The sequence below is a fragment of the Humulus lupulus genome, chromosome 1, assembly GCF_963169125.1.
Source record: "Humulus lupulus chromosome 1, drHumLupu1.1, whole genome shotgun sequence".
Lineage (NCBI taxonomy): Eukaryota > Viridiplantae > Streptophyta > Magnoliopsida > Rosales > Cannabaceae > Humulus > Humulus lupulus.
The window spans coordinates 310,660,903-310,683,084 of record NC_084793.1 but is presented as its reverse complement, the minus strand read 5'-3'; the positions used below and the strand labels follow the sequence as shown (position 1 = coordinate 310,683,084).

The following is a 22,182-nucleotide window of genomic DNA, read 5'->3' as shown; positions in this document are numbered from 1 at the left end:
TGAAGAAATAAATTTGGCAAATTGGATGGCTTGTGTTGTGATTTGTAGAAATAACTAATGTAAGTAACCTTCTCTTTATTGCTAAACTACGTAAATGCCACCATCATTATCTTTCTTTTGAATTCTTTTATTTAATCTTTAACCACTGTAATTCTCACCAATCCATTTCTTACCCAAAGTTTTCATTTTTAATATGTTTTTTTTTTTCCATACCTAACAAAAAAATATGTTTTTTTTCCCACAAAAGACACTATATGTTTTTTCCCATAAAGACACTATTTTTTAATAACTAAAACTAACCAACCTCCTTTGTTCTCCTCTCGTCTTTTCTGAGCTATAACTATAAAGACTCCATTTTTCGAAAACAAAACACACTCACTCACACACCCTCTTCTCTCAGTACTTCAATTCAATTCAATTCAATTTGTCATCTTTTCCCTCTTAAACCCTAAAACCCTAGCGGTGAATTTCATCTCTCTCCATGGCCACCATCCAACCCTTGCCCCAATCTCTTCGTACTTCACTGCGTTCTGGAATCATTCTTTTTGACACCGCCACTGTGGTCGAAGAGCTCGTTTTTAACAGCCTCGACGCTGCTGCTTCAATGGTATTTTCTTTCTCTCTTTCTCTCTTTCCTTTTCCCATGATGACCAAATATCGTAATTCTGCCATTGCAGGTATCAGTTTTTGTAGGCGTTGGGACCTCTTATATCAAAGTGGTAGATGATGGTGAGTACCCATTTGTTTCATTTCTCTCTCTGTTGGAAGAAAGTGCATTTCTTTATCTTTTCGAAAATTTTGCAGGATCAGGCATCCCACGAGATGATTTGGTGCTTTTGGGAGAAAGATATGGTAATAAAATGGTTACTTTTCTTTTCATTCTTCTAATTTTCAAATGATGAGGATATAATGAAGAAGCACTATTGTTAAGATGCATTAATAAACTCAAATAATTTAGATTAATGACAAACTGAGAGTCATCACATCTGAATCAAGTCACATTCTAAAAGATTCATACACTGAACTTTACTTTAATGTGTGGGCAGCAACATCGAAGTTTGATCATTTGGTTGATAAGGATGCTGAATGTAAGAGCTTTGGCTTTCGAGGAGAAGCACTGGCTTCAATTTCTGATGTATCCTTGTTAGAAGTTGTAACAAAAGCTTCTGGGAGGCCTAATGGATACCGCAAAGTCATGAAGGTATTTTTTTTTTTACAAAATGAATATATATTTTTTCAGCAGAAATGCTTGTATTGAATTTCTTCTATTTGTTGCAGGGAAGCAAGTGTTTGTATCTCGGAATACACGATGATAGGAAGGATGTGGGAACAACAGGTGCAGACCCTATTCCTATTATTTTCATAAGATCTTGTAAAGATATTCTTGTGCCTCAAGATATAATGCCCTCCCTTGGACTTGTTCTTGAAACTTGTATATGGAAACCGCTACGTGTACCTTGTTGTGTAAGTATAGCTTGTGATCAACTGGTTTTTGATTGAGCCTATTTAAATTGGTTGATACATGAAGATTGCTAGTTGCTTTATAGGTTAATCGCTTATATTGTAAGAAAGCAATGCCAATTCCTCTTTCTTTCGACAACCTTTCAATGTTGTAGTTTTATGTTGATTACCTTACAACAAGTAAAGTTCTTGTTAATTGCTCAGTTCCTCAAGTTAAAATTGGCTTCTTACAGTTGTTGTTCGCGATTTATTTTACAACCAACCAATTCGGAGGAAGTATATTCAATCAAGGTACCTTGCTGCTTGGAAATTTTTTACTTTTTTGTGGTCTACATGTGATGGTTCCTTCCAACTCTCGTTGTCTAAATTTTATTGCGCATATAGTAATTGGAACTGATATTTATGTGTTTTTCTGTTTCTATTATTAACTGGAAGCCCTAAGAAGGTCTTGCAATCAATCAAGAAATGCGTACAGAGAATTTCCCTTGTGCACTCAAAAGTATCCTTTAAAGTTGTTGATATAGAAAGGTAATTTCTAGTTACATTTGAAGTTGGATCAAATACTCTTTTTTCTTGTTTACAATCTCTATGTTGTATGCAGTGAGGATGTACTTCTCTACACACTACCTTCTTCTCCCTTGTCCCTATTGACCACTTGTTTTGGGACTGACATCTCGACCTCTCTTCATGAATTGAAAAGTAGTAGTGGCAAAGTTAAGCTTTCTGGATACATATCTTCCCCTTGTGACAATTTGAGCGTCAAGGTAGAAAAATTCACATTTATGGTTATGGTACTAATCTATATGGATTTTCTTTTATGAGCTCCCTGTTTCTTATGGTTTCATATGTTCCTTTGCAGGTCTTTCAATATGTCTGTATCCATGCCTGTCATTACTTTTGAATAATTCTCTGAATTTTCAGGTGGATGTTGCGAGCTTTGTATAATTTCCTTTCAATCATTTACCTTAACATTAACGGCTGCAGATATTAACTCACGGTATGTGTGCAAAGGGCCAATCCAGAAATTGGTGAATCAATTGGCAGCTAGATTTCAATGTTCCAACCAAGGAAAAACTGTTAATAATTTCCAAACCAGAAAACGAAGCAGAGCTCAAATATATCCTGCTTTTATCTTGAACATACGTTGCCCTCGGTCCTTTTATGATTTAACCTTTGAACCATCAAAAACATTTGTAGAGTTCAAGGTAATTTCTTCTCTGCCTTGTCAGAAATACCAATTTAAGTTGAATTCATATTGTTTTATATGCAATTTAGTGCATTACCAACTTGCTCTGATATAAGTATGAGTTCCTGGAGTGGGTACAGTTACGGGAAAAGAAACATTATGAGTTCCTGTAGAGTGGATTTATCTGAGTTTGAAGCACCGACTTATGGAGCAACATTACACCTGACATCCTTCCTCTCTCTTAAATACAAGTATATGTAAAATTCTTAATATTCTCGTGGTGCCTTTTTTGGAATAAGCAGCTGCTATGGTGTCTAATCTGAAATAAGTTTTTTCCTGATATTTGGTCCAAGAGTTTAGTTTTCCTTTTTTTAGTCATCTTATTCTAGACAAGGATTACAAAGCTTAGATGTAATTTTAGCCTGGTTGTTATATATATGTCTGATGTAACCCCAACCCAACTTCTGCTCTTTTTTTTCACAGGATTGGGTTCCTGTACTTACACTTCTCGATGAGGCCATTCAAGACTTGTGGAAGGAAAACATTTCTGATGTAGGGGGCAAAGATATATCGTTGAATGGAGACAGAAACGCCATATCTTTAGAGGGTAATGATCTGTCAAATCAACCAACTTGCTGATGTAAAATATATGTCCAATCCACTTCTATCAGTTTTTATGCTGACTTCTTGCTACTTTTGATTAAATTATAACCCAGATAATATAGCATTCTTAGGAACTTATATTATTCTTGTTGCTAGACTTAGATGATGTTTTTTCAAGAAACTCTACAATTGGGAAAAAGAAGGGGAGAATCGAAAATCCTGAGGACTCTCTTGACCCTATTTCTTCTCATTTGAAGATGCCTATCAAAGAGGTCAACCATTTGTCTCAAAGGGAACAGAATATGATTACAAATAAATGCTCACATATATATACTCATTACTTCCAGGAGCAAGAAAATGAGACGGATTCTTTTCGTACTGACAATTCTCTTCAGACATGGGATCAACCCATTGCCCAATGCAAGCCTAAAGTATCTAAAATCTACGAGTACCAGCCATTTATTTCTAATAATAGCTCTTTATCGACGGAAGGTCATTACCTGGTAGATGAATATACTTCTGGAGAAAGACGCAGAGTTAGTGCAGATGATGTTAACTTTAGTTCTCCATGGGGAAGGGATTCCTTTGAAGTTAATCTCGGGGTTAGCAGTGAACCTGCTGATAGTTCATTGTGTTGTGATCATCAAGATTTCAATGATGATGTAGCAGTGAGGAGGGATGGGAAGAAACCTTTTCTGAAGAGTTGTTCCTCCAGAGGGAGCCTTCCACAAGAGAGGTCTTTGTGTACAGATGATGCTTGTAAGTTTAAAAGTGATAGCTTTAAGATCAACCAAATGTTGAACTGGCCTTATGACAGGGTTAATATTTCAGAAACTCGTGGCAGCAACCAGAATTTTGATTTCTTGTCATGTCCTTTGCGGGAGGACAACAAATCAAGATTTCAGTCTTCTCCCACTGCAGAAATTGGTAGTATGCCAAGATCTTCCCTAAGGTCAATCCCACTTTATGATAAGCATGCTGACTATAATGATGGTTTCTTCTCTGATTCGGTTAAAAAGGTAGAGACCATTGGCTCTAGTCATCTCAACTTGGACTCTGAATGGTGCTCTTTGAGCTTAGATTCCATTTCCCAGGCCACACCTTGGGATGTAGATCATTACCCTGATTTCGACATACTTGAAGATGGTTGTAAATCTGCTAGAACAGCTAGTGTAAAACATTTTATGGACAGAGAAGAAAATGACTGCAGATATACTTATGATATGCTGGAAAAGAGGTCCAGCCAAGAAAAGTGGAATGCAAGTTGTTCATACAGTGAATTTGCAGATGATGATTTGGGTGAATTTCTTCATAGACGCAATTCTAAGAATAAATGCCCCCCTAAATCGATGAACATATTAACTAGTGAAACAGACTGGTTAAGTGAAGAATCTCTTGGTAAAAACTACTTGAGTGGTGAAATGTACAAAAGTCAAAGAGATCAAAATACTTGTGAGGAAAGTGAAAGGAATTATCATTTTACCAAACGAAGATCAAGAAGCCATTCAGCTCCACCATTTTGTAGAAGCAAGAGGAAGTTCTTGACCTTAAATTATCATTCTGCAGGGAAAGAGGGCAATGACCCAGCTTATCCAGGTAGTTTTATGCAAATTTTCATTTACAAATCTGGTGCAGATGCAAGGCTAGCTAATAGTCTAAACCACTTCTAATGTGCAGAAGGTCGTGAACGGTGGAAGCCTGTAGCTGTGGGGGATTCATTGTTAGACACCAGGCACTACATTTGTCGTTTTCATTCTTTAACAATATAAAAGCATTTCAATTGGTCATTTCTGTTTTCTCACTGATGTTGATTTGACTTCAGGCTAGATTGGGTGAATTTGCAAGACCTGAAGGAAGACTTAATGGAGATTAGAAGTGATGAAAGGCATGAACAGTCTGTTTGCTTCGACATTCAAGATGCTCCATTTAAAGGTAAGTCCATTGTCTATTATAGTTGAAACTGTTAGATATCTGCATTGACACATAAGGTTAACATAGTGTTTTTCTGTTCCATCTGCATTTTCAGAAAATGTTTCAAATGAATTTCAAGATTCCCTGAATTGTGGGAGCAAATGGAGGAACAGCTGCCCAAAGACTGCTGTATTTATTTTTTCATCCCCCTTTTTTTTATTTTATTGTTACTAAAGATGAGTTATTCCATAATATAATCATTTAATGCAATTAACCTTTTCCATATTTAATTGGTGATTAAAGTTTATGTTACATGCAGCACAATAGGAAGTTGCATGACATCCAGAATCAGAGTAGTATTCTCGACATCTCTTCTGGATTGTTGCACCTTGCTGGCGACTCTTTAGTTCCCGAATCAATTAACAAAAACAGCCTTAAGGAAGCCATTGTACTCCAACAGATTGATAAAAAGTACATTCCGATTGTGGCTGGAAAAACTCTTGCTGTTGTTGACCAGGTACACTTATTTAATATCCCTACTTTATGTTGGTTGTTTTCCTTGCTAAGTTAGAGAACCTTTAGTTTATTCATTAGAGCACTATTATTCAATGTTTTTTATTTGATACCTTTGTTCACAATAACATGTGGTCCATGTTAACAATGCTTGTACACTATTATTCAATTTTATTTATTTGATACCTTTGTTCACAATAACATGTGGTCCATGTTAACAATACTTGTACACTGCAAACTATTTCATACATGCACAAATATATGGAGTTCTGACCTCAGCAGTGATCCTTTTTCTTCACCAGCACGCTGCAGATGAACGGATCCGATTAGAGGAGTTGCGTCAGAAGGTAGAAAAGCCTTCTGTTTTTGGACTAGTCGAAAATACATTTTCTTGTTGTCTCACAATTTACTTGAATACCCAGGTCTTGTCTGGAGAAGCAAGGGAAATTACTTTTCTGGATGAAGAGAAAGAATTGGTATGTCTGTATTTGATACTTAAGCAGTGGCTTTACTTGATAACTGAAACTCTTTTTGCCATAATATCAGATGCTGCCAGAGATTGGACATCAGTTACTGCATAGCTATGCCAAGGAAATTAAAGAATGGGGTTGGATATGTAACATTCATGCTCAGGACCCAAAATCCTTTAACAGGTATGGACCCATTTATAAGAATTTGTCTGATATCATTTAAATATTATATATATTTTATTATATGGTATGAAATCAATGACCGGCATTTACTTCTTTTTGCAGGAATTTGAATCTTCTCCACAACCGACCAACAGTTATTAAGCTCGTTGCGGTAAAGCACTCACTACTTGTTTTAGCTAGTCCACTAAACTAACGGCTCTTTAATATATCTTCGACTTTGGTAAATGATCTTTTAAGTAACTCTTTGTTTTAATTGCTATATTGAGTAACATACAGGTACCATGCATCTTAGGTGTCAACTTGTCTGATATAGACCTCACTGAATTTCTTCAGCAGGTACTTCATTCATTGGTTCGCTATGATCCACTTCCATTTTCTTTTCCTTTTTATGTTGGGATACTAGTGCTTTTTTTTTTAGCCAATTGATTGTTTTTTTATGCTAACTTTCCTTTCAATGTTTTAGCTGGCCGATACAGATGGATCTTCAACAATACCACCCTCTGTTCTTCGTGTCCTCAATTCAAAAGCATGTAGAGGTACATGCAAGATCAAATTTTAATGTTTTACAAGTTCATATGTTCTTAGATTCAAGTGTATGTATCAAGGTCAATTGGTTCTTTTTTCTCACTGATGTCATTTTTAAAGGTGCAATTATGTTTGGGGATGCATTGCTACATTCGGAGTGTTCCCTTCTCATTGAAGAGCTAAAGTATACCTCACTTTGTTTCCAGGTAAGTACGGCTTAGCAAGAGAGAAAAAGCATCTTCTTAGCTGCGTTTGTTGAATAACCACTATGATTTGTGCAGTGTGCTCATGGGCGGCCGACAACAGCCCCGCTTGTGAATTTGGAGGTGTTGCATAAGCAAATAGCTAAGACTGCGCTGCTGACCGATGATTCCAATGGGTTATGGCATGGCTTACGCCGACATGAGCTCAGTGTTGAACGTGCAGAGCGGCGTTTAATGTCAGCGTCTTATTAGAGTAAAAGAGTTTGTTATATTAGTGAGGAATTTGTTTGTATCAAGCAAATACAAAACGGCATAGAACTATCTTTAGAACTATCGATTTCACATTTGATGAAGTATACTCTTTCACAATCACATAATAAATCTCTTTTTGGAAAGTTATGCGACATTTACATCTTTTTCAGTTTAAAACTCACCAAATGAAGGTAGAAATTTGCTTTGTACCATTAAAATATCTACAAAGATTGTTACAAAATGTGATGAATTTACATTCAAGTTCTTCTAGATGGTTAACCACCACACACATGAATATACCAAATCTAAAATTTCAAAAGGGTCTCTCTCCATTGAACCTAATCTAGAGAAGTTGGTCGACTGAGCTCCATATGACCATACATACAGTCGCCATGAACATTGTTCTGCTGTGTAATGTAACGAATCAAATTATGTCTAGCTGGGATCATTGACAGGCGCATGTGTCTCAGTGATTAAAGGTAGCTTCATCCTCTGCAGTTTCTTTTGAGCTACTTTCTTCCTTATCATCGTCGATGGTACCAGCACACAAGGCCTTCCATATGGGAACCAGCATCTTCGCCGGTGGCCGCAATACCTGGACAAAGAAAATGAAAACATGTTTGAATTTAAACAAATTAGATGGAAAAAGTTTTTATTGAGAAAAAGTAATAAGGTTACCTTAAAAACAGAAATTAGTTGAGCTTCTCCACGAACAATCAAAGAGAGGTTCCAGTAACATGTAAGTGGAGTCACACATTCCAACAGAACCGGTTTCAAAATCTTGTCCACAGGAATAAATTGACGACTTACTCTTCCACTGCAACAATTGTGTATTATTGTGTTACTTAAAACATAAGCTAAAATAGAAACAAATCAAATAAATTTTTTAAGCATACATTATGCTTATCTAGTACCTACCTGGCATAGTGAGTTTCAAGCTGAACTCCAAAAGCAGGCATGAGAACCACAGACTCTGAGCCATTCAGAAATCGTGTGTTAAAATAAAAAATAAAAAACAATAGTTTAAAAATAAATAAATAAAAGATGCACAAGTATTCAGTCAAAGTATATGTATTGACCTTTGCGGATTGGGTTCCCAAGTAACAACTTTAGAAGGAGAAGTAAGCTCCATAAAACAATGAATATTGGACTGTTCAAGCTTACATTGAAGAAAAAGAATGCAATAAATGGCAAAAGAAGAAGAAGACGAAGAAAATGGTTGAGAGTTAGAGTGAGTGTATTGGTTGAAGGTGGGAGAATGTGGTGTCTCTCAAATGAGGTTTTACAATCACACAAGTAGCTATATGATGATATTGAAGACTTAACCATTGCTGGGTACCTTTGCAATAATTATTAAGAGGAAGAAAGGTGTTTATTTTCAGGGCAAAAGGGCATCAGAATCCAAATGATTCACATCACATAGATTAGTCTCCATTGTTGTTCCTGTAATTTACCTCCTTTTACACCACAAAGAGAGAATGAGCACTGCATCTACATCTACATGAAAGATAAAAACATTAACCAGTTCAATATCCATGTCTTATTGCAGAGCAAATTGAATCAACAAAACAGACTTCAAAACACCCAATAACTCATTCATTATGTCCTGTTCTATGATCCAACCAATTACAAAACCAATCATTTCTTAAAATTGAACTGAAATTCAAACATCACACGTTCGATCCCTTCCGTTGCCAATAAAACATACAGCTAAAGCTTGAACAAGTGCAAAAATTGGAAACAAGGAGAAACCCAAAAACACAAATTGTATTTTCTTATTAAAAACCTCAGCTTCCCAGAAATAAAAAATCATCCTCAGAACGACATAATTAAAGAAATCGAAACAAGAGCAATACAATTCAGAGGCACGAGGAGTCGATATACAAATGATTAAAGTCCATGTTAAGAATGAGAATGAACACGAAGGGGAAGTAATCCTGGAGAGTATAAATAAAGGAGGGTAGATGAAAGAGAAGAATACGGAGTTTTAAGCAGAAGAAAAACCTGATCTTTAACGTCAAAACAAAGCCGGAAGAGGGAGATCGGGCAGCCTGTGATTAGGGTTTTAAGAGAAAGGAGGAGAGGATTAAGAAAATCCAGGTACTGACCTGCTCGTACGGACAAGTACTGACATGGTAAGATTGATTTATATTATATTGATTGTACTGTGACTAAAATAACCACTTTCGTTTTCTTCTTCTTTCTTTCTTCTTCTATATAACATGCTGAATTTGAGTATATAGATTTGGATTTGAATCAAAAGCTAAAAATTTTATTTTTATTTTAGGTATGAAAAGTCTCTGTTTTTTGTGTATTTAAACATATAAAAACTTGGATTGTAATACCAAACCATCTGAGAATCAGCCCCCTTTGGACCAAAGCTACAGAGTGCCCAATACTTAAAAACATATAAATACCCAATTACTATGATATACCTAGAATGAAAATATCCAAAACCCAGATGATAATACACTAGAAAGAACTGATTGTAATGAAATCCGATATGACATCATTATGAAATTGCTTTTTTTTTTTCTTTTTTTAGATTTTACAGCTAAAAATTAGTTAGGACTGTATGATTATGAAGGGAGGATTTGTTGGTTCATAAGATTATTGATAACTTGCAGATATACCATAAAAGGACTAAAAATGGTGTCAAAATTTAAAAGCTTAACCTTTCCTTGCAAATACAAAAATAAACACAAAAACCCTCAAATGAATCAACCGGTATGCCAAGCCAAGGCTGCTAGTACAGTCAGAACACACATAATATGTCCACTCTATTAACACAAAATATATATAAGTCAAACTTCAAAACAATTACACAAAAAAGTCTGGCAAATTTTCAAAGTGAAATTGGCACTTCTAGTCTCCCAGCTTAATTTTTAGTATGTGCTTTCATTTCATGCATGAAACCATGACTCACTCTTCTCCCTGATGGACCACCCAAAAAAACAAAAACATTAAACATGAACTCTTCTACGTTAGCCTTTACTCTTTATACTAGGTATATATATACCCATGGCATTGATTGATAATAACACCCAACAGCCTGCATCTGGGACTGGCACTGTTCTTTCCTCTATTCACAATCTAACTCATCACACACACTTGAACTGGACTAACCACCCTCATCACCCTGCCATGTTGTAGTCGTCTCCATGCTCATAAAGACTATAACTTCCGGGCACTTCCATCTTTCCACTTAAGTGCTCATTTCCTACCAAAGAAAACACCAAACAAACACTGCTTAATGCTTGTATATAAATTTCATTCATTGGCACAAAATGTGTTATGCATAAATGTCCTGTGTTTGTGATGTGCATGTGAGAGAGGAGGAGAGTGAAGACAGTAGCAAATCAAGTAGTGGATCAACACATCACACATGCCACTGGTCATTACTGATCATTTGAGAAAACATTCAGTGAAAAATACTATCAAATGAAACAAATAATGGAATGCTGTAAATTTGTGTAGAATCAGAGAAATCCCAACATTGGCAATCAAACTAAAAGAGGTTTTCTTAGCCAGGGTGGATGGTATGGCATGAATCATGGTACACAGGCAGCAAAAATCAATGGTGAGTGAGTGTTCATCTAGATCAGGGTAAAAGGGGATTCACAGTGTGAAAGGCAAATGTAACAAACATTACTCACACTATCCATCCAAAAACAAAAGTTTAAATAAAGAATATACGCACTTGAATTAGACAGCAGACCATCATAAAATGGCATTTGGCTCAAATTTCTAGCAGGCCGTAAACCAGTATTTGATGGGAAAATGGTTTCTCCTTTATTGGTCGGCGGATCAAAGAAATGCAGGTCAGAACTCAGCTCGGAGCGAAAACAAATATCATCAGCCCTTGGAGATTGGTGGTTGTGTTGGGCATGAAATTCCTCAGGTTTTGTTTTCTTGTCCTTGGGTGACTCAACATCTGTTTCGACTTCTGATTCAGCATTATTGGGAGCTACATTCTGCTGCTTCCTTTTGGAGCGAGCTCGCCTATTCTGGAACCAATTGTAGACGTTGGTTTCGGAAATTTGGCCATGTTGGCTGAGATCAGAGGTTATCTCTTTAATCTTTTGCTTGCTAGGAGTTCCATTGCCTTGGTCAAATATACGCTCCAGAATTTGTAGCTGCACAGGTGTTGGGGTCCATCGCTGTCTGGCAGTGATTTTGTGGCCAGCAGATGTCATTAATGGATCACAGTAAAGATTTCCCAACCGAACTCCTAAAACAACAAGACAAGAACAAAAGAAATGAGCAACCTACCAACCAAGAAGCCTCTTTAAAAGAGAACAAAATATACACTGAAACAGACAGAAGAGCAAATAGGATAGAAATGTCTTGAAACTGTTAAAGAAAGTACAGCCAATAGTCTAGTAGGACAACCACATAAGATGAATATTTATGGTCGAAATGGGGCTCCAATAAATTAAGGCTATAGGACTAAGGGTTTATATTCTATAATAATATGAGTAATAAACCAAAACCCAGAAAAAGAAATGAGCAGCCTAACAAACCAAAATAACCTCTTTGAAAGAAAACGAATATACACTGAAACAGACAGAAGAACCAATTGGCTAGAAATGTCTTGAAATTAAGGCTAAAGTACTGAACTTGGGTTTGTGTTCTATAATAATATGAGTAGTAAATCAAAACCCAGAAACGAAAATTAAAAAAGAAGAAGAAAGAGAGAGAGAGAGAGAGGACCTGGAAGGTCATGGTGAGCAGTGAGGTTCTTGTGCATCTGAACGAGTTGCTCACAAATGGTGGCGTAGGCGGCAATCTGCTTGCGAAGGGTTTGGAGTTGGTCATCCGTCATGACTTTCACATAGGGAATTGCTGTTCCTCCATTAACACTCATATTCACATGATTCACATTCACATCTTCTTCTTCTTCCATCATTCTTTTCCTTTCTTTTCTTTTCTTTTCCTTTCCTTTCTTTTCTTTCTGAGATGAGAAAGAGAGAGTCTTTTTGGTTTTTGGGGAGTGACTCTTCTCCTCTGAGTAAGTGTGAAACTAGACGAAGAGTAGTGCGACCGCGTATTGCGTATTATTCTAATCAGCGCACGTTAGCATATCCCCATGCGCCTCCCTACTCTTTCTTACCTTAATTTTTACAATTTTTTATTTATTTTTATTATTTAAAATTTCTGGGATTTGATCGGATCCCAATAAATTTAATTAATTTACATACCATACAATACATAAATACATATGAAGAATGTCTCTTTTAGAAACTTGGATCTGAAATCTAAAAGCTCTTTCCTTTTCTCTCTTTTTTTTTAATTATTACTCTTAAATTCAATTATACAGATAAAAATAGTAAAAAAAATCCATAAATGGAAAGAGAGAAGAGAATAATAACAAGTCTAGTCTTCTCTACTAGTAAGTAGTCGTAGTAGTTTCTGTTGAGCACCGTGCTTGGCTTATATGTTCTGACACTTTTTGTTGTATTAATATATAAAAATGCGGTTTTTCTGTCAGATTTTGTCTTTTGTCCTTTGTCTTTTTTGTCTTTCTAACACACACAACATTTATTATCACATCATTGGTTTGGTTTTTGGGTTTTGGTTTTGGTTTTGGAATACTGCCACTGTCACAGTGCCACCAATTACTACTACTAGTAGTTTAGTTTCATTCATTCATGGCACAAAAAAAACTGTTTTAACCACTTGTTGTTGTTCTCTCACTTAATCTCATCTCATAATTGAAATGAAGTCATTCAAATCTAATAACTTATCACTAAACCAAGTTTGGAACACAACCCGTGACTAATCAATATGTAGTTTTCTTTCATTATAAATGTTTTTTTTCTGTGTGTGTGTGGTGTTAGGCTAGCTAAGGTAGCCTTGACTTGAAAGCCAACATGAGGATGAGATGGCATTGACATTGGGCATGTGCATGTGATTGTGCAGTGAGATACAATTCCATTAACAAAGCCCAAAAGGGTCAAAATTTGAAGGCTAAATAGAATAGAAATTTAAAAAAAAAAAATTAATAGAATAGACTCATTGCCAAACACCATATTGTAGGGACCACATATGGCTGCTTTTACAAGCCTTGCTAGAATCATTTTTCACCAAAAACATGGATTACCCTCCATTGCTATTTGCTAATGGTATACCTAACCACACACTAACATAATAATAACCTTAAATCAAATCACACCAGATGGTTGGACGTAAAGCAAGAGATGTAATGTATTCAAACTCAGAAAAAAAGCACCTATGTCTGTGCCTTTTATTGTAAATTTTCTTTAATAATATATAGAACATTCTGTTACTAGTTCTGCTAGACTGTGTAAAAGTGTTGTGAAGAAAGAATAATATCTTGTCCAATACAGAAGAACACATGCGTTGGTTATTGTCCAAATGTTACCTAATTTACACTCTAAAATTTTAATCTAACAACTCCTATCTCACAAACAAAGGATATGTACAGCAAACCACATGAAACCTCACTTCCAAAACTCATCTATATCAATCATCAAACAAATATATGGTAATCAGCAGCAGTTTTCCATATCCATTGTATTTACTTCTCATATGCACACCATCCACTCTATGTCATTGTAACTTGATTTCCTTCCTGATCCCCCTAAAACCCCATCACGGCTACATATCCTCCAAAATCTCATCCACTAGATCTCCCATGATCAGAATTTCCATCTCTCTCCCCAAACTAGTACCTTCACCATCCACCTGTCCAGTCCAAGGACTCAGTCTCAGATCTCGCGCCACCATTTCCTCTAGTGAATAACAAGATCTATCTGTTGAGGGGTATAAATGATCACATATAATCTCCCAAACACAGTCCAACAATTTATTTCCATGTAAAGTTGGAAAACTTGAAGAATTCATTGATTTTCTTTTGACTTTAGATACTGCTGATATGGCCCGATGTGGTTCAAGTACAGTTGTGAGTGCTTCGTTTAACAAATCATGTAACAACTTGTGATGTATTTTCCTTGCTCTCTGATCCTTTAGAGAGATATTGTGGTCCTTGGCAAAAATTTTATAAGATTCTTCTACTTCTTCAAACACTAAAGTGCCGATAGGCTTTGTAGATGTCTCCGATCTCCACAAATATTTGTCCGGCGATGCATCATATAAACCAGAAGCAACCAGTAGATCTCTTATGTATGCTTCTTCTGGATCCTTTAGCTCAAACATCTCAGGCTGTGCAGGCTTTGATTGGATTATTCTTTCCTCGGGATCATCGGACTCAAGTTGATTCAGCTGCCTCCGTAGTTCTGCATAACAAACAATTAGTTAGAAACATTGAATGAAAATTCAACTGTTGTGCATCAAAAGTGTCTGTTTTTCCTCTCAAGTGTTATAATAGCATCTCAGGTTCTTTCCTAATTGGGCAATGAATGAGCAAAAAACTTCAAGTTCTTTCCCCCCAAACTCTTTGATCTTATGATATTTACAACATCAGCATACAAGACACAATAAAATGAATGAATAAATTAAATTCATTACCACTTAGATTAGAGCTGATCTCTCTAAAAACCTGTGGCAAAGCATATTCGTTGCTTGGAGTTACATCCGGAGTCGACAGAGGGCTAAGCTGATCAACTGGCCTCCATAACTCTTCTTGAGGACTGCTGCACACTGATGCAGGACTAGGAGGAACCTCAGTAAAATTCTCCTAAAACACAATGAAAAGGCACAAGACTATTAGAGTTTTTCAAAGATAAAACCAGCAGTTCAAACCATAATATATATAGCACAATATAATAGTTTGATGAAAAAAGAGTAAAAGAAAGATAAGTAGATGAAACATACGTTTATATGTCTCTCATTGAAGTTTGAAACTACAGTTGGACCACTCATGATATCTTTCAGAGGATACCGTTCGAAAACATGTGATTCCATCACTGATTGAATCTTCTTACCAAACAGTCTGCCCCTGAGAGAAAAGCTATATCTGAAATTGGAAACTTTTTCTTTAAAATTAAATCTCTCTTTCTTCCGCTTCTTCAAGTCCACAGGCACATTTTCTGTAGCTTCAAGCTTCCGCCTGATTTGGGCACCTGTTAGAATATGGCGGTCCTCCAGGAGAAGTTTCCCAAAAGACGTTCCTGATACTGGGGCGGACAATGATCTAATGAGATTTCTGGGGGGCAACTCCTTATGGAGAGGTCTGTCATCTCCTAGCCCGTATCTGAAGGATCTGGTATGCATTTTTTGTTCCTCTTTTAAAGTATCTCCTCCTTGTTTTACTTCAATGCTATCATTGTCCAAGTCTAACACACTGTAAGATCTAGAGTGGCCACCAACAATTGTGTGCATATCTGTTTCTTTCTTCAGAACATTCTTTAGCCTCTCTGATACGAATCTCCTAGTATCTCTACTGATAAACTCTGGAGAACTTGGCCCATTTAGCTGAATTTCACTTTTATATGAACTTGTTGATTCTAACCGTGTCAAGTTTGCCCCAATGTCCTTACTCACACTGTCTCTGTCCTGTTTTGCAATGTTCTGAGCAATTTGTTTAGGATCTGATGATGGCTTTTCACTATAAGGAGTCTCAATTCCACTTCCTCGAACAACTGAACCCCTTCTAAGCATTTTCCCTTGCATTTCACATTTCAGTCGTTCTCTCACCTCCTCAAGAAAGTCTTCTATGCTACCTCTCTGCTCCGAAAAGCTCGGGGAGCTTGTCCAAGACTCTCTATGGTCACACACCCTATCAGGGCCAGGCTTTAAAATAACTATCTTAGTTGGAGCAGACAATGCATATAGTTTCGGATCAGTGTCCATCATAGAAGATTTCTCAAAATCTCTGCTTGAGTTTCTGCTTTTTAATGAAGAATTTTTCCTTTCAACCTGGAAAGATTCCATTTCATGATGTTGCAAGCCTCCAATTTCCTGTGCCCTTGCTTTTATTGTCTGACCCTTTGACTTTACAGCTTTCTCAACTGTTGTTCGCCCATAGAGTTCCGCCCTTTCCTTGTTGAGATCCTCCTGAGCAAGCAACTGTGAAGGGATGTTTCCAAGTTCAGCAAATTTTGAACACTCTCTGAACCTAGCTGCTTGCCATGCTTCAAATTCTTTCTTAAACTTCTGCAGTTCCTCCTCTTGAGGATGCTCTCGACTCCTTCCTTTACCAGACCTCTGGCCATTGTTCCATCTGTCAGAATCTATGTCTCCATTAGGGTATGATAAATTAAGTTCCATCTGCCTTGAAGAGTTTGAGTTAGAAGAGAGATGGTCTGTTAAACCAAATCCATTTGCTTCCTTATTTGAACACCTCGTTCTCATATTGTCGCTCCTTTTCTCAGTTGGCTGAACTGCAGATTTCGTATCTGAAGTTGACATATCCATTCCCATCAGGCGAGCCACTATGCTTGGTGCATTTTGTCTTGTACTTGAATGCTTGGAGATTTCTTCATTAATCAATTTCTTCATCGAAGCTTCAAATGGATAGCAATTCTTTTCAGACCAGTCTTCTTCCACCTGATATGAAAGTCAAAAAGAAAAATAGCAAAGTGCATTTAAATGCAACTGAAAGGGAGGCAGAGCTATTATCAGAAAACAGGAAGCACTGATTTAATACCAATACATTGGAGACAGAAGACTACTACAAATTATTTTCTGACCCAATTTAATTAGAAGTTATAAATGTACAGAAGTAAACAGCTTTTCTCGGCTAGATTTTCTAATCTGGTCCATGCAACAAGAAATAAAAAAACACAATTGAAAGACACATAACAAAGATTTACTTCAACCAAGAAGAATGCCTATCTTTTCCTCTCTCTTTTGGTCAGTACCAATAAGCATATTCTTGATGAAAATAATCAAAGATTTTGCTAAAAATAAGTTTGACAACTGAAACAAAGTGCCTAAGTCAAAACCATAAGAAGCCCCTCCATCTATTTCATAGACTTGAGAGGTCCCTTTTAAAAAACATTGCTTCTCTCAAAGCCACTTAAAAACTTGGTATAAGCTATAAAAGGTTGTGTGCTGAAAAAGTACCGGTAAATCTCGTACAGCAGAGTGATTCTGAGAATTTTCTATTCTCAGCTCGAGGCTATTTCGAGGAGCTTCCAGACCTGCATAGTGCAAATTTTGTAAGCTGATTAACAGGATAGTATAAATAAGATTAAAGGTATCTCATTTATTTTCAAAAGGACAGTTTCTTTATTTTTAGAGACAGTTTACAAGGGAAATGCACCTCCATCCCTGTATTGCAGTAACCTCTTTTGAGCACTTATTGGCTTACTGTCAAGCTTAAATTTATAAAATCAAGAGTGTAAAAATAGTAGCTCTTCTGTTATTAGCAGCTACTAAAAATTCTATGTTTGCTAACCCAATAAAGAGGTCGTCAACTTGCTAGTCTTAACAGTTCAGTCAGTCAAATTTATCACTAGGAACTTCCAAATTAATCTAGAAATCAAGGAAACAGGTCCTTTTTTCTCATGGTTATATCTCTTCAAACACCAAGAACATAAGAACTTACCATCAACACGTTTCTTATGAGTAAGAACTTTCCTGGCCATGCTCCTGTTTTCGAAGGCAAAAAGGTGTAACAGACCTCCCATGCAGCCTGCTGATCTACCAAACGGCTATCATTCCTTAGCACCCCCTATGTCAAAACCCCATTAGAATACTTTCTTTTCATAAAAACCTAACTCAAACTGTGTCAGCTTAATCCACAAAGTTAAGTGCTGCAGTTGACTTTTGACTGAAAAACCTGAAGATGCCCAAATATCACTTAAACTAGTTGTAAACAATGAATGATAAAAGAGTAGCCTTGAGGAAAAGCAGATGAAGATTGGCCATCTTGCTTCATTGAATTTTTATTTATTTTTTAATAAAAGAATATGGTCATTTCCCAGCTCAATTATCAGTTTCTTAATCACCTCTTGAAAACTAGAAAGCCAATTTTTATATATATTTTTTTTTCCAAATCCCTCCATTTTGTGGTTCAATCTTGAACATTGAACCTAATTCGATTGCAAAATAATTACAAAAAGTCATAGGATCATGAATATCAATATAGGTAGAATCTAAGGAAAGACAAAAACTTTGCAGAAACAGAATTGAACCACCCACTAACCCACCCACCCAATCTAGCAGAGCATTCATGTCATGTAAAAGTGAAAAAGAAAGGAAAGCAAGTAAATTTGAAATGATTAGAAAGCTTTGAAGATGTATTATAATTACCACAGTAGAGAGAAAAGGACGTTGGCTTGGCTCCACTAAAGCCAACCAGAACTTCTCTTTATCCAAAATCGTTCAGAGTCAGAACCCAAAATAATGCAAAGCCCAAAACTCCAATTCAGGCAGAGAAAGAGAGAGAGAGAGAGATGTGAAGCTTGAAGTGAAGAAGATAATGAAGAACAGCAGAGAGAAAGGGAGAGAGATATGATTATGAAGATGAAGATGAAGACCTCAATAAAGAAATGAATTCAAAAGCTGAGAATTTAGCATTGTACAGTTGGGACCCTACTCCTTCCCTCCTCCGTTCCATGAGAGGATATTTAGTCAATTTTAACATTAAATAATAACCTACAATAATGCAACAACACACACATACACAGCTAAAGCTATGCCCTTTTTTTTTTTACTCGTAAACTTCCATCTCCATGGCCGGACCCCAGAGAAGGAATTTCCTTTTCTTTCTTTCTTTCTATTTTTTAATAAATAATATTCTCCATTTTTATTTGTTTCCAAAAAAAATATATTATTTTCCGTACCAACCAACGTCTCACGTTAAGAACAAAACTAAAAATAAAAGTTTGGTATGAGCTTCACTTTAAAAATCTTAACAATAAGGTTTGAAATAAAGGACACTAAACAATTAACAACTTTAAATGTTAGTTACTAATAAAGAATGTCTTTTTAGGAATTGAATACCTTCATTTTATACAAAGTAAAGTCTGGTCTTTTTAATGTAAAGATTCAATTTTTTTTTTAAATGCAATATTAAAAATAAATGAAATGAGAAAGTAAAGTTAGGATTTTTATTTTATTTTTTATATATATATAACGGAATGGGACGTAAAACTAACGACAGCTCATTCATAATTCATGGGTAGAACACGATGCCTCCATTTGTGCTTGTTATACGCTTTTATATATATATATATATATATATAAATAAAATATATATATATACACATAGAAAAGTTGGGTTTTTTCAATTATTATAAATATTCCATGCCCATGTGATTTGTCTACTCACACTATCTCACGTGTCCAATTTATGTATGCATATATATATTTATTGCATAAATGATTTGATTTGAAAGTTTTGTTTCACATCACATTAGTAATAATGTGTATGAATATGAATTATTGGTAAAAATGAAAAAAAGAACAGATTTTTACAAAGTAGTAATGAATAATGAGATGATGTGAGTGAGATGGGTTGGTTTGGTTTGGTTTGGTTTGCTTTCCCCATGAAATGGAAAAGTAGTGGCATTCCTTTTTATCTATAAAAAGTTGGATATATACAACTCATACATACTCATGCATGAAAGAAAGAAAGAACATGATGGCTTGCTTAGGTTGTAAAGAAGAAATGTATTCCTTTCCTCCTACTGAAACAGACCCCATATGCATATGATTATTGTACATTTATACATATATATAATATATATGTATACATTAATGACCTTTCTCATGTGCTCTAGTATTATACCATCATCATCATCTACAACAACTATTCTCTTTGTTGTATTTATATATGAAATTGTGTGACTACATCATTACATTTTTTTTTTTTTGGCTCTTTTTCTCCTTACATATTTACATAATAACATTACCGGATGTTTGGTACGATGTAAAGTAAATGTGGGAATGGGAATCTAAATTCATTTCTATGTTTAGTTTAAATTTTAAGGAGGTAAAGTTAATAATTTGTGTGAGCCTCATATGTATTTTAAAAGTAAAGTGAACAATTTTGTACACAAGAGCTTAATATTACATCTATCCTAAGTCCTTCTACACTTTCTAAGACAACTCAACTACTCAAAACAAACACCCCTAAAGAATAATTCTTCTATAGGAGCTTTACTTTAAGCCCTATCGGTGGGGCTCTCATTGTTCTCGATCTTTGAACAATTTTCGGTGCGATTTTTTTTATGACCATATATATTGTAGCTATTTAGAGCATCGACGTGATTTTTATAAAATTCTGAATAGTTTACAGTATCGTGCTACACGCGTGACTAATTTTTTTATGCGCGTGGAAAACATGTTTGAACCTAGTTTTCGTTATTGTAAACTATTCGGAATTTTCTGAAAATTTGTAGGATGCATTAAACAACTACAATATACACAGTCATAAAAAAATTCGCACTGAAAACAGTTCACGAGTCAAGAACAATGAAAAGTCCCACCAACAAGGCTTAAAGTAAGAATTGTGAACATTAAATACTTATTCTATACTCTCTCTCTCCCCATTGGCAGGGGGTCATATGTCGGCGCCCCCTCCGACCTTTTTGCTATTCCTTTCCTCATTATCCTATTCTCTACTCATTATGTGGGCCTATTTCTATCCTTCTTTCTACTTGGGCTTTGGCCCACTTCTCCCTTTTGGGCTTTTGAGATTTTGGGCCTCCTTTACTTATGGATCCATCCATGTCCAATGCTAATGGATCACTTGGCTCTCTTGAAGATGGAGATAGAGAAAGAGAAAGAGATACCATACCAACCAACTACAATCAATGCTAACTAACACATTTTGGTACAATTGTTTTAGGAATGGTAAGGAGACTCTATATTGCACTTTCTTTTTATTTTAGTCATATTTTAAATAATGTCAATTTTACAAAATTAATAGTCATAATATTTTAACTTTATTACAGATAAGTTGTACCCTTTATTTTGCATCTATTATATATTACATATATAGGGTATTTTTATGGTTCAACTCACAAAAAGAGGTGCACCGGTGTACCTCTTTTTGTTTGTACCCTGTGAATAGTTTTCAGCATGAAATTTGTTTATGAACGTATCTATTATAATTATTTAGAGCATCCTACAAATTTTCAAAAAATTCTGAATAATTTTCAATGCCAAAAATAAAGTTCAAACAGATTGTTGCATGCGTCTTAATCATTAAATAGTTATAAAAAATAGTTAAAATGATTAACTAATCCCTTTCTTGATTTTTCTTCCATATAAATAAAAAGATTGAGTAGAGAGCTTTAATTATAATAGCATAAATGTAATCAAGCTAAAATACAAGGTCGCCCTGAACTTTAGGGGGCCCACTACAAAATATGATATGTTTATAAAAAAAATTATATGTAAATTAATATTTTTCAAAATTGAGGGGCCTTTCTGTAAAGAAAATAATGATATTTTAAAAAAAAAAATTGGGCCTTTTTAATTGAGGTCTTAGGCATAAGCCTAGCCCGCCTGTGCCCAGATCAACCTTATTAAACTTATTATATAAAAATAAATACTTTTTAAAAAGATGATACATGTCTGTGGATTAAAAAGTAAGTATAATATAGGGTCTCATGAGTACTCCTCATAAAATAATAGGGGCAACAAGCAAAATAGCTCTCAAAATAATTATTATTTAGATAAATGTCACAATTTAAAAAAAAATCAACAAACGACCCAATACAACAAATTAGTATAGCAAAATTCCACATTTACCCTTACTCTCTTTAGCCTTAGGTAAAGTCTAATATTCACTTGGGGCTTGGTCCAAAATAATAACTTAGGTAATCAACAATATAAAAATATTATTTTTCTACAATTTTAAAAATAAAAACATTAACTTTCTCATGTTATTATTTTATATCATTTACTATAATTTTTCTAAAATAGTATGTGTTTTTTTCAACTTTTTCGTGCTTTCTATAAAATAAAATATAAAATATTTCCCTAAAACGACATG

General features: G+C 35.3%; 4 protein-coding genes across 12 annotated transcripts; 1 reads left to right on the top strand and 3 right to left on the bottom strand.

The window, feature by feature from the left end:
* The first annotated feature begins 165 nt into the window (after positions 1–165).
* On the top strand, positions 166–7,472 carry LOC133812943 (DNA mismatch repair protein MLH3). Of its 4 annotated transcripts, XM_062246795.1 has the most exons (25): positions 167–607; positions 678–729; positions 805–852; positions 1,047–1,201; positions 1,279–1,336; positions 1,695–1,752; positions 1,897–1,989; positions 2,063–2,225; positions 2,321–2,336; positions 2,446–2,666; positions 3,131–3,254; positions 3,407–3,522; positions 3,598–4,846; positions 4,928–4,982; positions 5,073–5,182; positions 5,277–5,350; positions 5,481–5,678; positions 5,977–6,021; positions 6,097–6,150; positions 6,221–6,327; positions 6,430–6,478; positions 6,604–6,663; positions 6,791–6,863; positions 6,973–7,058; positions 7,134–7,472. In XM_062246795.1, the coding sequence occupies exons 1-25, from the start codon at positions 482–484 to the stop codon at positions 7,305–7,307; spliced, it is 3,564 nt and encodes a 1,187-aa protein (XP_062102779.1). In that variant the 5' UTR covers positions 167–481; the 3' UTR covers positions 7,308–7,472. The 4 variants fall into 4 exon arrangements, with proteins under 4 accessions (XP_062102778.1, XP_062102779.1, XP_062102777.1 ...); XM_062246794.1 differs by having other exon boundaries at positions 166–607; positions 3,407–4,846; positions 4,928–4,970; XM_062246793.1 differs by having other exon boundaries at positions 3,407–4,846.
* Positions 7,473–7,493: 21 nt separating this feature from the next.
* Positions 7,494–9,795, bottom strand: LOC133812948 (uncharacterized). Of its 2 annotated transcripts, XM_062246803.1 has the most exons (5): positions 9,312–9,795; positions 8,387–8,804; positions 8,226–8,280; positions 7,986–8,124; positions 7,494–7,902 (listed from the first exon to the last, which is right to left on the bottom strand). In XM_062246803.1, exons 2-5 carry the CDS (start codon positions 8,634–8,636, stop codon positions 7,774–7,776), a joined length of 573 nt encoding a protein of 190 aa, XP_062102787.1. In that variant the 5' UTR covers positions 8,637–8,804; positions 9,312–9,795; the 3' UTR covers positions 7,494–7,773. The 2 variants fall into 2 exon arrangements, with proteins under 2 accessions (XP_062102787.1, XP_062102788.1); XM_062246804.1 differs by lacking the exon at positions 9,312–9,795 and having other exon boundaries at positions 8,387–9,271.
* Positions 9,796–10,003: 208 nt separating this feature from the next.
* LOC133812947 (WUSCHEL-related homeobox 8) lies at positions 10,004–12,400 on the bottom strand. The gene is made up of 3 exons (XM_062246802.1): positions 12,021–12,400; positions 11,008–11,538; positions 10,004–10,527 (listed from the first exon to the last, which is right to left on the bottom strand). The coding sequence occupies exons 1-3, from the start codon at positions 12,214–12,216 to the stop codon at positions 10,442–10,444; spliced, it is 813 nt and encodes a 270-aa protein (XP_062102786.1). The 5' UTR covers positions 12,217–12,400; the 3' UTR covers positions 10,004–10,441.
* A 1,127-nt stretch (positions 12,401–13,527) lies between these two features.
* LOC133812941 (uncharacterized) lies at positions 13,528–18,957 on the bottom strand. 5 transcript variants are annotated; one of them, XM_062246790.1, is made up of 6 exons: positions 18,489–18,957; positions 17,782–18,015; positions 17,298–17,374; positions 15,105–16,778; positions 14,799–14,967; positions 13,528–14,566 (listed from the first exon to the last, which is right to left on the bottom strand). In XM_062246790.1, exons 2-6 carry the CDS (start codon positions 17,861–17,863, stop codon positions 13,929–13,931), a joined length of 2,640 nt encoding a protein of 879 aa, XP_062102774.1. In that variant the 5' UTR covers positions 17,864–18,015; positions 18,489–18,957; the 3' UTR covers positions 13,528–13,928. The 5 variants fall into 5 exon arrangements, with proteins under 5 accessions (XP_062102774.1, XP_062102775.1, XP_062102772.1 ...); XM_062246791.1 differs by having other exon boundaries at positions 17,782–18,006; XM_062246788.1 differs by having other exon boundaries at positions 17,782–17,907.
* Positions 18,958–22,182: the final 3,225 nt, after the last annotated feature.

What these genes read in the sequence shown, in the direction of transcription:
- LOC133812941 (XM_062246790.1), bottom strand. Translation starts at nt 17,863, where the DNA reads ATGGGAGGTCTGTTACACCTTTTTGCCTTCGAAAACAGGAGCATGGCC. An exon ending in TCAATGAGAGACATATAAAC is followed by an intron (nt 14,968 to 15,104) that starts GTATGTTTCATC and finishes ATTGTGTTTTAG; the next exon opens with GAGAATTTTACTGAGGTTCC. An exon ending in GATCAGCTCTAATCTAAGTG is followed by an intron (nt 14,567 to 14,798) that starts GTAATGAATTTA and finishes TTTGTTATGCAG; the next exon opens with AACTACGGAGGCAGCTGAAT.
- LOC133812948 (XM_062246803.1), bottom strand. Translation starts at nt 8,636, where the DNA reads ATGGTTAAGTCTTCAATATCATCATATAGCTACTTGTGTGATTGTAAA. An exon ending in TGGGAACCCAATCCGCAAAG is followed by an intron (nt 8,281 to 8,386) that starts GTCAATACATAT and finishes TGAATGGCTCAG; the next exon opens with AGTCTGTGGTTCTCATGCCT. An exon ending in CTTGAAACTCACTATGCCAG is followed by an intron (nt 8,125 to 8,225) that starts GTAGGTACTAGA and finishes CAATTGTTGCAG; the next exon opens with TGGAAGAGTAAGTCGTCAAT.
- LOC133812947 (XM_062246802.1), bottom strand. Translation starts at nt 12,216, where the DNA reads ATGATGGAAGAAGAAGAAGATGTGAATGTGAATCATGTGAATATGAGT. An exon ending in TGCTCACCATGACCTTCCAG is followed by an intron (nt 11,539 to 12,020) that starts GTCCTCTCTCTC and finishes TTGTTGTTTTAG; the next exon opens with GAGTTCGGTTGGGAAATCTT. An exon ending in TGGTCTGCTGTCTAATTCAA is followed by an intron (nt 10,528 to 11,007) that starts GTGCGTATATTC and finishes TTTCTTTGGTAG; the next exon opens with GAAATGAGCACTTAAGTGGA.
- LOC133812943 (XM_062246793.1), top strand. Translation starts at nt 482, where the DNA reads ATGGCCACCATCCAACCCTTGCCCCAATCTCTTCGTACTTCACTGCGT. An exon ending in TCGACGCTGCTGCTTCAATG is followed by an intron (nt 608 to 677) that starts GTATTTTCTTTC and finishes CTGCCATTGCAG; the next exon opens with GTATCAGTTTTTGTAGGCGT. An exon ending in CAATGACCCAGCTTATCCAG is followed by an intron (nt 4,847 to 4,927) that starts GTAGTTTTATGC and finishes TCTAATGTGCAG; the next exon opens with AAGGTCGTGAACGGTGGAAG.